The sequence below is a fragment of the Salvelinus fontinalis genome, chromosome 11, assembly GCF_029448725.1.
Source record: "Salvelinus fontinalis isolate EN_2023a chromosome 11, ASM2944872v1, whole genome shotgun sequence".
Taxonomy (NCBI): Eukaryota; Metazoa; Chordata; class Actinopteri; order Salmoniformes; family Salmonidae; genus Salvelinus; species Salvelinus fontinalis.
In genome coordinates this window covers 52,565,401-52,578,541 of record NC_074675.1, presented here as the reverse complement: position 1 = coordinate 52,578,541, position 13,141 = coordinate 52,565,401, and the positions used below count along the sequence as shown (strand labels likewise).

The 13,141-nt window shown below is 40.6% G+C and overlaps 1 protein-coding gene across 1 annotated transcript; it reads left to right on the top strand.

Annotated features, from left to right (window-relative positions):
- The first annotated feature begins 10,666 nt into the window (after positions 1–10,666).
- Positions 10,667–12,889, top strand: LOC129864748 (proteoglycan 4-like). The gene is made up of 3 exons (XM_055937042.1): positions 10,667–10,723; positions 10,832–12,688; positions 12,885–12,889. The coding sequence occupies exons 1-3, from the start codon at positions 10,681–10,683 to the stop codon at positions 12,887–12,889; spliced, it is 1,905 nt and encodes a 634-aa protein (XP_055793017.1). The 5' UTR covers positions 10,667–10,680.
- The last annotated feature ends 252 nt before the right edge of the window (positions 12,890–13,141 follow it).

Here is a 13,141-nt window from a genome sequence, read left to right as displayed (position 1 = left end):
GCTCCCCAAGTGGGACGCTTGCCCAAGTGGGACGCCCACTGTCCCAGAGAGGTTAAATAAGGAACATATAATTATGGGAATTGAAACCAGGTGTGTACAATTGTCACGACTTCCTTCGAAGTTGGTGCCTCTCCTTGTTCAGGCTCCGTTCGACGCTCGACGTCACCGGTTTTCTAGCCGCTACCGATCTATGTTTCATTGTTCCATTTGTTTTGTCTTGATTGTACTCACCTGGTTTCCATTACATCATTATTCATTCCCTATTTAACCCTCTGATTCCCACATGGTTTTGTGCGTGTTTGTCCTGTGTTTAGCTGTCGCTACTGTGTGTGAGCTGGATTGTTTTCCCTGCATGGAATTTATTTTGTTGTCGTCTTGAGTAAAAGTCCGTTATTACTCATCCTCTGTGCCCTGCGCCTGACTCCGTCCTACCTGCTGCACATCGACCCTTTACAATAATGAAGACAAAACAAATGGAAAATGAAAAGTGGACCGGTGACGTCGACCGCTGAACGCCGCCCGAACAAGGAGAGGGACCAACTTCGGCGGAAGTCGTGACACCAGGTCTCTCCACATCTCCCAACAATCCTATTTCTAGGGTCAATTATAGATTCATATTAGGCTTTTTCAGCCATTCCTGAACCTGAGACCAGAAACAGGCTACCAGAACAAATGGTATGTTGATTCTGTATCCTCACAACAAAATCTGCAGAGTGGTGATGATTGTATGTCAAAATATTCAACATTCTGTCTGTGGCAAGAATTCTGTACAATAATTTTACCTGAAAAGCACGAAGTCTTGAATCTTGCGTCGTTTTATATAGCAACTCATACACCCTGAACCATGGAATCGGTACACCAACTATTTTGCAATCTGTATGGCACAGCTGTCAACATCCCGGTCCTCATGGGAAACTGGATACTATTTTTATTCCTCCGCCAGTTTTGATCCTTTAAATTATGCAGACAGACCAGTTTCCTACCTCCTCCCACTGCCACCTGCATCCTTCATTTTTAAGTTATGCTGTAATCAATTGGTTGCAATCTTAGATTGATCAGACCTTCACATACAATTCTGATAACTCCATGAAAGACATAACTTTACCATTCCAATTTACAATATACTTAAAAAACAAAATACCCTTTTCAAACATATTTTCCATAAATTGTCATCAACATTTAGCACACAGACAACAAGAGTAGGATTCCCCAATTGTTGGATTTGACAGTCCCTAAAAACAGATAAATTCAGCCCCTAGGAATTTGTCAAAAGACACTGCCATATCTACAACCTCGGCTTTAAATTCCCGGTATCTTGTATTGGTAACTGAAGCTGTCACGGAGTAATGTGTAATGGTGTTGTGGATTTTTCATCCGTTTTTCAGGAGTCAACTGTAGATTTGATCAACTCATAGTCCAAAACTGCAGCCTCTGTGAACACATAAAAAAATACCGTCTCCAACATGTTTTGGTATTTTATTAGGATCCCCATTAGATGTTTGCAGAAGTAGCAGCTACAGTTTCTGGGGTCTGCACACAAAACATGAAACATGACTTAATACAGAACATTGATAGAAAAGAACAGCTCAAGGACAGAACTACATCATTTTTTTACAAGGCACACGTAGCCTAGATATCAATAGATACACACAAACTATCCAGGTCAAATAGAGGAGAGGTGTTGTGCCGTGTGGTGTTGCTTTATCTGTTTATTGAAACCAGGTTTGCTGTTTACTTGAGCAACATGAGATGGTAGGGAGATCCATGCAATAAGGGCTCTATATAATACTGCACGCTTTCTTGAAATTCATCTGGATTTGGGGACTTTGAAAAGGCCCCTGGTGGCATGTCTGCTGGGGTAAGTGTGTGTCAGAGCTGTGTGTAAGTTGACTATGCAGACAGTTTGGGATTTTCAACACATTCATGTTTCTTTATTTCTTTCATTTTTTTTAATTAACATTAATGTTATAAAAAGAAGAAGTGATGCAGTCAGTCTCTCCTCAACTGTTTAGCCAAGAGAGACTGGCATGCATAGTATTTATATCAGCCCTCTGATTACATTGGGCCAGCTGCAGGTAAACTAGGTTTTTCCTTGCAGCACTCGACCACCCGACTGGACAATAATCAAGATAATACAAAACTAGAGCTTCCAGAATTTGCTTTTTGGAGTGTGGTGTCAAAAATGCAGAGTATCTCTTCATTACGGACATACCTCTCCCCATCTTACAACCATTGAATCTATATGTTTTGACCATGACAGTTTACAATCTAAGGTTACGCCAAGTAATTATGTTTCCTCAACTTGTTCAACAGCCACACCACTTGTTACCAGATTCAGCTGAGGTCTAGAACTTAGGGAATGATTTGTACCAAATGCAATGTTCTTAGTTTTAGAGATGTTCAGGACCAGTTTATTACTGACCACCCATTCCAAAACAGACCTTAAAGAAAACCCTTTGAGTTCTATTAGATAAAAAGCTCTGAATCCACGATATGGCAGAGGATGAAAAGCCATAACACATATGTTTTTTCAACAACAGTTTATGGTCAATAATATCAAAGGGTGCACTGAAATCTAACAGTACAGCTCTCCAGAATCTTCTTCTTATCAACTTCTTTCAACCATTCATCAGTCATTTGTGTCAGTGCAGTACTTGTTGAGTGCCCTTCTCTATCAATAAGCTGAAAGTCTGTTGTTCATTTGTTTACAGAGAAATAGCATTGTATTTGGCCAAACTGGCAGCAAGCTTATAGGTCTGCTGTTAGAACCCGTAAAGGCTGATTTACCACTCTTGGGTAGCGGAATTACTCTTGTTTCCTTCCAGGACTCAGGACAAAGACATTCCTCTAGTCTCAGATTAAAGATATGACAGATAGGAGTGGCTATAGTCAGCTACCATCCTCAGTATCTTTCCATCTAAGTCGTCAATGCCAGGTTTGTCATTATTAATCGATAACAATAATTGGTCTACCTCTCCCACAATAACTTTACAAAATTCAAACCTGCGATGCTTTTCATTCATTATTTGTTTTTTTTTATGCATGAATATGACGGCTCACTGCTCGCTGTCGGCATTTCCTGCCTTAGTTTTCACACTTTGTCAATAAAGTTGTTAAAACAATTGCCAACATCAAATGGTTTTGTGATGAATAAGCCATCTGATTGGATGAAAGATGGAGTTGAATTTGTCTTTCTACCCATCATTTCATTGAAAGTACTCCAAAGTTTTGTTCCCATCATTCTTTATATCTTTGATCCTTGCTTCATAATACAGTTTCTTCTTCTTTTTGTTGAGTTTAGTGACATCATTTCTCAATTTGCAGGAAGTCAGCCAGTCAGATGTGCAGCCAGACTTATTAGCCACTTCCTTTTGCCCTATCTCTTTCAACCATACAGTTTTCAGTTCCTCATCAATCCATGGAGCCTTAACAGTTCTAACAGTCAGTTTCTTAACAGGTGCATGTTTAACAATAATTGGAAGAAGCAATTTCATAAATGCATCAAGTGCAGTGTCTGGATGCTCAGACCAACAAATATTTTTGACATCATCCACATAAGAGTCACAGCTACATCTTTTGTATGACCTCTTATACACTATTTTAGGCCCAGCTGTTGGAACTTTGGCTTTCCTGGATATAGCCACCATATTGTGGTCACTGTATCCAATGGGTACAGATAAAGCTTCAGAACAAAGTTCTATAGTATTATTAAAAATGTGATTGATACATCTGGATGATCTTCTTCCTGGAGTGTTTGAAAACAGGTTGATTAATAACCTGAACCAGATTAGAGGCACTGGTTACAGTGAGAAGCTTCCTCTTGTAAAACACCCTGGTAGGTTGATTAATAACCTGAACCAGATTAGAGACACTGGTTACAGTGAGAAGCTTCCTCTTGTAAAACACCCTGGTAGGTTGATTAATAACCTGAACCAGATTAGAGACACTGGTTACAGTGAGAAGCTTCCCCTTGTAAAACACCCTGGTAGGTTGATTAATAACCCAAACCAGATTAGAGACACTGGTTACAGTGAGAAGCTTTGTCTAAGCGGACAGCTTGATGAAAACCAGTCAATATGCAGGTGGACCTCTCGGTTTAAATCACACACACTATCAAGCATTTCACACATATTATTTAGATACTGACACTTGGTGGCCTATAGCAACACCCCCAAAAGAAAAGGCTTTAGATGTGCCAAGTGAACCTGCAACCACAACACTTCAATAACACTTAAAATAAGATATTCTCCAAGCATTACAGGGATATGGCTCTGAATATATACAGCAACACCTCCCCCATAAGTGTTTCTGTCTCTTCTATAGATGTTATATCCTTGTATTGCTACTGCTGTATTACCAAATTACTTATCTAAGTGAGTCTCAGAAATGGCTAACATGTGAATGTTATCGGACGTTAGCAAGTTATTGATTTCATGAACCTTATATATTAATTTGAGCTTTTTTCAGTCCTTTCCTGGGTACCCAATCAGAGATATACATAATACTGAAGAAAGCAAACAAAGCAAGAGAAGAAAATATACATTCAGCAGTCCATTCATCAATTTGTGTGTGTGTGTGTGTGTGTGTGTGTGTGTGTGTGTGTGTGTGTGTGTGTGTGTGTGTGTGTGTGTGTGTGTGTGTGTGTGTGTGTGTGTGTGTGTGTGTGTGTGTGTGTGTGTGTGTGTGTGTGTGTGTGTGTGCTGCGGGGTTGAACCTACGAACCCATAGGCTTGGCTCTCTCATCCCATCCAGGCTTCTGTGAGGGAGGGTGGACAATGAGCCTGTCATCGTGGATGTAAGCAATGTTAGCACGCACTATGGCAGATTTCATGGCTGGGATGAGTTATTTCCTCTTCTGGCACACAGCTTCAGGATTTTCCTCGTTGAGGAAGATATATGTTGCTCTCAAGTTCTTTGCAGAATAGCTACCTTGTTTATGAACCTCAGGAACTTGACCACTATCGACCTGGGCCGGTGGTCGGTTTTCTAGTCTTGTGGGCACACTCCACCTCAATCTTCAATGGTCCATCTTCAATTTCTCAGAGATTAATTACCTCACTTTGTCCTCAGACAAAAGAAACCTGCAACCACGTCCACTTCTCATGTGGATATTCTGCAACTCCGTCCACAAACCATATTGTTCTGCCTTGGATGTTCTCTCTCAATGACTTACAGATTGCTGTCATCTTGCCGTTCTCCTGATTAAAGTCATGGAGCTGACCCTGGGAGAACTTCAAACTGTTCTTCAGGTCCTGGAACTCTCTGTTCTCCTGTTTCAACTCATTGAGCTGACCCTGGGAGAACTGCAAACTGTTCTTCAGGTCCTGGAACTCTCTGTTCTCCTGTTTCAACTCATTGAGCTGACCCTGGGAGAACTGCAAACTGTTCTTCAGGTCCTGGAACTCTCTGTTCTCCTGTTTCAACTCATTGAGCTGACCCTGGGAGAACTGCAAACTGTTCTTCAGGTCCTGGAACTCTCTGTTCTCCTGTTTCAACTCATTGAGCTGACCCTGGGAGAACTGCAAACTGTTCTTCAGGTCCTGGAACTCTCTGTTCTCCTGTTTCAACTCATTGAGCTGACCCTGGGAGAACTGCAAACTGTTCTTCAGGTCCTGGAACTCTCTGTTCTCCTGTTTCAACTCATTGAGCTGACCCTGGGAGAACTGCAAACTGTTCTTCAGGTCCTGGAACTCTCGGGTCAGGTCGTCCATTCTTTTATTAGTTGAATCCACCAGTATTTGGGCAAAACACTTGAAGCTATTTTCTTGTTGTTGTAACTACTGCTTTTAGATCTCTAGTTTTGTTCTTTTAAAATATCCTTAATGTGTGATAGAGAGACACCACTGTCCTCAACGGTATTCCCACCGGCTTTGGTCTTTGTCATGCTAGCTAGCCACGTAGATTACTTTGTTACTCCTCGCAGTTCCAGACAGGACAGGTCACAGGGAAGATGTGAGAATACTATTCATTGACTACAGCTCAGCGTTCAACACCATAGTGCCTGCATCCACACTCTTGGCATCAAATAATCAAATCTCAAATATCCGAACTTCAAATACCCAAGCATCATATACCCAAGTATTACTCTTAAACTCAACAGCTACTACTATGTCCATGGATACAGGTTTTTCAGTAGTATCATTGTCATCATCATTAAATATGATCATGTAATATTCATATGTGTCAACGTTGTGAATTGCAATCGGTTGCATTCTACTGTATGCATTCTACTGTATGCTCCAGACTATATGCATTGACACCCCCCCTCTTTCACGCTCTTGCTACCCTCTAAGCTCATCACCAAGCTAAGGACCCTGGGACTAAACACCTCCCTCTGCAACTGGATCCTAGACTTCCTGACGGGCCGCCCCCAGGTGGTAAGGGTAGGTAACAACACATCTTCCACAGTGATCCTCAACACAGGGGCCCCTCAGGGGTGCGTGCTCAGTCCCCAACTCTACTCCCTGTTAACCAATGAATGCATGGCCAATCAAGACTCCAACAACATCATTAAGTTTGCCGATAACACAACAATGGTAGGCCTGATCATCAACAATGACGAGACAGCCTATAGGGAGGTCAGAGACCTGGCAGTGTGGTGCCAGGACAACAACCTCTTCCTCAACGTGATCAAGACTAAGGAGCTGATTGTGGACTACAGGAAAAGGAGGGTCAAGCATTCTCATTGACGGGGCTGTAGTGGAGCAGGTTGACAGTTTCAAGTTCCTTGGTGTGCACATCCCCAACAAACTAACATGGTCCAAACACACCAAGACATTCTTGAATAGGGCACAACAAAACCTATTCTCCATCGGGGTACTGAAAAGATTTGGCATAGGACCTCAGATCCTCAAAAGGTTCTACAGCTGCACCATCGAGAGCATCCTGACGGGTTGCATCACTGCCTGGTATGGCAACTGCTCGGCCTCCGACCGCAATGCCCTACAAAGGGCAGTGCGTACGGCCCAATAATTCACTGGGCCATCCAGGACCACTATACCAGGCGGTGTCAGAGGAAGGCCTTGCCACCCTAGTCATAGACTCTTCTATCTGCTACCTCACGGCAAGTGGTACCCGAGCGCCAAGTCATGGTCCAAGAGGCTTCTAAACAACTTCTACCCCCAAGCCATAAGACTCTTGAACCTCTAATCAAATGGCTACCCAGACTATATGCATTGACACCCCCCCCCCCGTATCACGCCCTTGCTACTCTCTGTTTATTATCTATGAATAGTCACTTTAAAAACTCTACCTACATGTACATATTGCCTCAACTACCTCGACTAACTTTTGGCCCCGCACATTGACTCTGTACCGGTACCCCCTGTATATAGCCTCGCTATTGTTATTTTACTGCTGCTCTTTACTTATTTGTTACTTTTATTTCTTATTTTTTTTAGGTATTTTTTTTTAAACTGCATTGTTGGTTAAAGGATGGTAAGTAAGCATTTCACTGTAAGGTCTACACCTGTTGTATTCGGCAGATATGACAAATACAATTTGATTTGTTTGGTATGTGACCAATAAAATTCGGTTTGATTTAATTGGTTTGATTTGGTCCTTCAGAGATTGTTGAGTTTTTACATCAGGTGATGAAGGAACTGAACAGAAGACTGGAGAGACACTTTAATTTAGATGCTGCCAACTATACGTTTGTAATGTTTAGTGGATTAATTTGTATTGTAATATATTATTCATGCCTGGATTCTAGGACATCTGATTTTATACAATAGGTGCAAACTAACTGTGACAAAAGTAGTGTTTTTTCATGTGTTACTTTTCTAATGTATTTATTGATTGGCATCCCTAATGTCACAATATGCTTGGTGTTTTGCTCTAGCCTAATGACCTTTACACGGAAGTAGAGAACAGGTCTTGGCAGTTAAAAGGAATGCATTAACAATACATCGTAGACATGAGACAAGGAACTGATTGGTCACCACTCCAGTACCTCATATCACGTCATACCACATTACCTTATATAAGTGCCCACAGTCCAGATTGTCATCTAAGGGTGCACCACGGATTCTAAGACACACTACTCCTGAACTTCTGAATATTGCACTATAGATACTGGATACATAGAACTTGTATGTAGCTCTAGTCATATATGTATTACGAAATCATAAAATCAACCAATAAGACGTTTTAGAATCAACAGAATTTCTATTTCACAATAATGGGTAAGTATTTGAATATTCATTATAATAAGCCACATTTGTACTATTTTCAAAAAAATAAAAATCTGTAAACTCACTTTTAAATATATTTTCTGTCAATCATATAGAAAAGGGTCCTTATGCATTGTATAAGTGCAATACCTTTGAAATGATTCATGACGTTATTTTATAGAATATCTCAGATACCTTATTTAGTTTTTTTATGGCCATCCACCACAGGTTGAAATAAAATAAAAATGCATCTACTTATCAGGGATCTACAGTGTGCTACCGTTTTGGGGAAATATGCTCCTACATATGTTGCTGTGCTACCTGACATTTTTATTTGGGAGCACCAGTGCCCTTAGAAGAAGAAAAACAATCACCCAGATAATAAATGTTATAATGATTTCTTCGTTGTCCCTCAGCCTCAGTAGTATGCAAACCTGTGGTGTCACAGAATGTTAAGAAAATGGAGATGAGCTTCAAAAGTAACTAGGATTCATATAGATCCAATATATGCTATATCTCAATCTTATTTTGTTTTATTCTGGTGCTCCTAAACCGTGTATTTTGGGTTTAGGAGCAAACTGCAGTTGCTACATACATTTGTTGACCTATAAATGAATGAACCTGTTGATTTTTAAAGAATATAACTAATAAAGGCCCTATGAGCTTAGTTCAACTGTCGTAGCCCATCAGATGCAAAATATATGCTTGTTTTTCCAATTTTGTAAAGTAAATGTAAACGAACACTGTATGGCAAGCAGTACCGGAGCTCCAAGTCTAGGTGCAAAATGTTCCTTAATAGCTTTCACCCCCAAGCCATAAGACTGCTGGATAATTAATCAAATGGCCACCCTTGCTATTTGCATTGACCCCCCCCCCCCCCCCCACCCTTTGTTTTTACACTGCTGCTACTCGCTGTTTATTATCACTTTACACCTATATGTACAAATTACCTCGATTAACCTGTACCCCCACCCATTAAAAACCTATACAGGATCGGTGGGTACACCGCGCGACGGTTAAGCTAACGTAGGCTAACGCGATTAGCATGAGGTTGTAAGTAACAAGAACATTTAACAGGACATAGACATATATGATATTTGCAGAAAACAAAACTTCTTGTTAATCTAACTGCACTGTCCAATTTACAGTAGATATTACAGTGAAAGAATACCATGCTATTGTAGAAGGAGAGTCGCACAGTTATGACCTGCAAAAGTTAATAATAAACCAATTAGGCGCATTTGGGCAGTCTTGAAACAACAATTTCAACAGAAATGCAACGGTTCATTGGATCAGCCTAAAACTTTGCACATGCACTGCTAGTGGCCAATGTTTAAATTGCACCTGAAATGTAATAATAATAATAGTAATAATAACTCTAATAATCCAGTGTCGTGTGGCAAGGTACAGAACGGCAGGCAGGCTCAGGGTCAGGGCAGGCAGAAAGGTCAAAACTGGGAAAAACTAGAAATCAGGAACTAGACCAGACAGGGGCATGGGGAAAACAGCTGGTAGGTTTCATGAAACAAAACTAACTGGCAACAGACAAGCAGACAACACAGGTATAAATACACTGGGGAGAATGGAGAAGATTGGCGATACCTGCAGGGGGTGGAGACAAGCATAAAGAAAGGTGAAACAGATCAGGGTGTGATTACCAAAGTTTGTGTGATTATCTATAGATAACATCAGACTTTTACTGAGGGAATTGTTTATATGTTGTCAAATTTGTATTCAATATAACATTTGAAAAAATACAACAACTAAAAAATGCAAAAAGAATTATACATGTTTTTGTATTTAGAGATTTAAAAAGTATTCCTCCATAATCTGCTTGTTAAAAGTCCACTCCTGGAATGTCTTAACAAAATGAAACCAAAATACTTAGGCTGACTTCTTTCAGTGTCCAGAAAAATGGATTTGCGGTATATCTTTTTAGGGATAGGGGGCAGCATTTTCACTTTGGATGAATTGGAGGAGGAGGTAATGAACTGTACTTTATTCTAGGCTCATCCTATATAACTACTGCTGTACACACCTTTTCTATTCATATGCTGTCCATACTGTCTATACATACGATTACATATTCCGGACTCTGACACGGCTCATTCGGATATTTTTTTCTTTCTTTCTTTCTTTTTTTGGGGGGGTGGGGGGGGGTCATGTTTATTGTTTTGTATTGTTAGGTATTACTGCACTGTTGGAGCTAAAAACATAAGCATGTCACTGCTATAACATCTGCAAAATATGTATTTGATTTGATTTGGGTGTTGACTGACGTGGGAATCTGATTTGATTGGTGAAATCATGTACTATTTGGATATATTTGTGTTGAGCTAGTGATGGAGCAGGTTATATGTGGAGGTAGCTAATACGTAACAGGCACTGTAGGTCATATTTTCATGGTATTAGTTTACCTCTTTCATTTTGAACAGTTGTTGTGCTTTAACCAAATCCATTGTATTGTATATTTATGTCTTTAGATCATCATTTTCAAAGAATACCTAAGATGAGTGTATACCACGTTACATCAACAGCGCTCCTTTTATTGGGTAAGGGACGTGTATTCAACATAATTAGACATTTTGGATTGGATATGTATGATGTCATTGTTATTATTTTAATAAACTAAATGTGCCTCTGTTTTTGCTGAACAATAGTGGTCATTACAATGAATCCTACAACCGCAGCCGTTACCGCTGTCAATGATTCATCAACAACAACTTGTGAACCCTCTACAACTGTCATTGACGCATCACCAACTACTGTTAAAGCCGCAGCCACTACAACCATCACTGAGTCAACAAAAACAACTGGTGAACCCTCTACAACTGTCATTGATGCGTCGACAGTAACTGGTGAACCCTCTACAACTGTCATCGACGCATCGACAAAAACTGGTGAACGGCTACAACCATCACTGAATCAACAAGAACAACTGGTGAACCCACTAAAACCACCACTAAATCAACAAAAACAACTGGTGAACCCACTAAAACCACCACTAAATCAACAAAAACAACTGGTGAAGCAACTAAAACCACCACTGAATCAACAAGAACAACTGGTGAACCCACTAAAACCACCACTAAATCAACAAAAACAACTGGTGAACCCACTAAAACCACCACTAAATCAACAAAAACAACTGGTGAAGCAACTAAAACCACCACTAAATCAACAAAAACAACTGGTGAAGCAACTAAAACCACCACTAAATCAACAAAAACAACTGGTGAAGCAACTAAAACCACCACTGAATCAACAAAAACAACTAAAACCACCACTAAATCAACAAAAACAACTGGTGAACCCACTAAAACCACCACTGAATCAACAAAAACAACTAAAACCACCACTGAATCAACAAAAACAACTAGTGAACCAACTAAAACCACCACTGAATCAACAAAAACAACTAAAACCACCACTAAATCAACAAAAACAACTGGTGAACCCACTAAAACCACCACTGAATCAACAAAAACAACTAGTGAACCAACTAAAACCACCACTGACTAAACAAAAACAACTAAAACCACCACTAAATCAACAAAAACAACTGGTGAACCCACTACAACCACCACTGATTCATCAACAACTGGTGAAACCACTACAACCGTTACCGATTCATCAACAACTAGTGAAACCACTACAACCGTCAATGATTCACCAGCAACAACTAGTGAACCCGCTACAACCGTTACCGATTCATCAACAACTAGTGAACCTGCTACAACCGTTACCGATTCATCAACAACTAGTGAAACCACTACAACCGTTAATGATTCACCAGCAACAACTAGTGAACCCGCTACAACCGTTACTGATTCATCAACAACTGGTGAACCCAATACAACCGTTACTGATGCAACAACAACTACCAGTGAAGCCGCTACAACCGTCACCGGTGTTGTTGACAGCAACGGAAGCAGCTGCAACAGTCATTGATTCATCAACAATAACAGGTGAACCCACTCCAACCATCATTGACGTGTCGATAGTAACTGGTGAACCCACTGCAAACGTCACTGATTCATCAACAACAACTGGGGAACAAAATACATCCATCACTGAGTCAAAAGAAACTGGGCAACTCACTATAACAGTAAGAGGATCATCGACCACTACTGGTGAACACACTACAAGAGTCCCTGCTGCGTCGACCACAACTGGGGAGCCCACTACAACTGACATTGATGCATCAACTACTACTAGTGAAAACACAACAATGGTCAGTGGTGAATCAAAAACAACTGGTGAACCCACTATGACCGTCACTCGTGGGTCGACAACAACTGGTGAACCCACTACAACCATGACTGGTGTGTCAACAATAACGGTTACAGCTGCACCCACTACAAACATAACTGGTAGATTGACATCAACTGTTACAGCTGCACCCACTACAAACATCACTGGTAGATTGACATCAACTGTTACAGCTGCACCCACTACAAACATCACTGGTAGATTGACATCAACTGTTACAGCTGCACCCACTACAAACATCACTGGTAGATTGATATCAACTGTTACAGCTGCACCCACTACAAACATCACTGGTAGATTGATATCAACTGTTACAGCTGCACCCACTACAAACATCACTGGTAGATTGATATCAACTGTTACAGCTGCACCCACTACAAACATCACTGGTAGATTGATATCAACTGTTACAGCTGCACCCACTACAAACATCACTGGTAGATTGACATCAACTGTTACAGCTGCACCCACTACAAACATAACTGGTAGATTGACATCAACTGTTACAGCTGCACCCACTACAAACATCACTGGTAGATTGACATCAACTGTTACAGCTGCACCCACTACAAACATCACTGGTAGATTGATATCAACTGTTACAGCTGCACCCACTACAAACATCACTGGTAGATTGATATCAACTGTTACAGCTGCACCCACTACAAACATCACTGGTAGATTGACATCAACTGTTA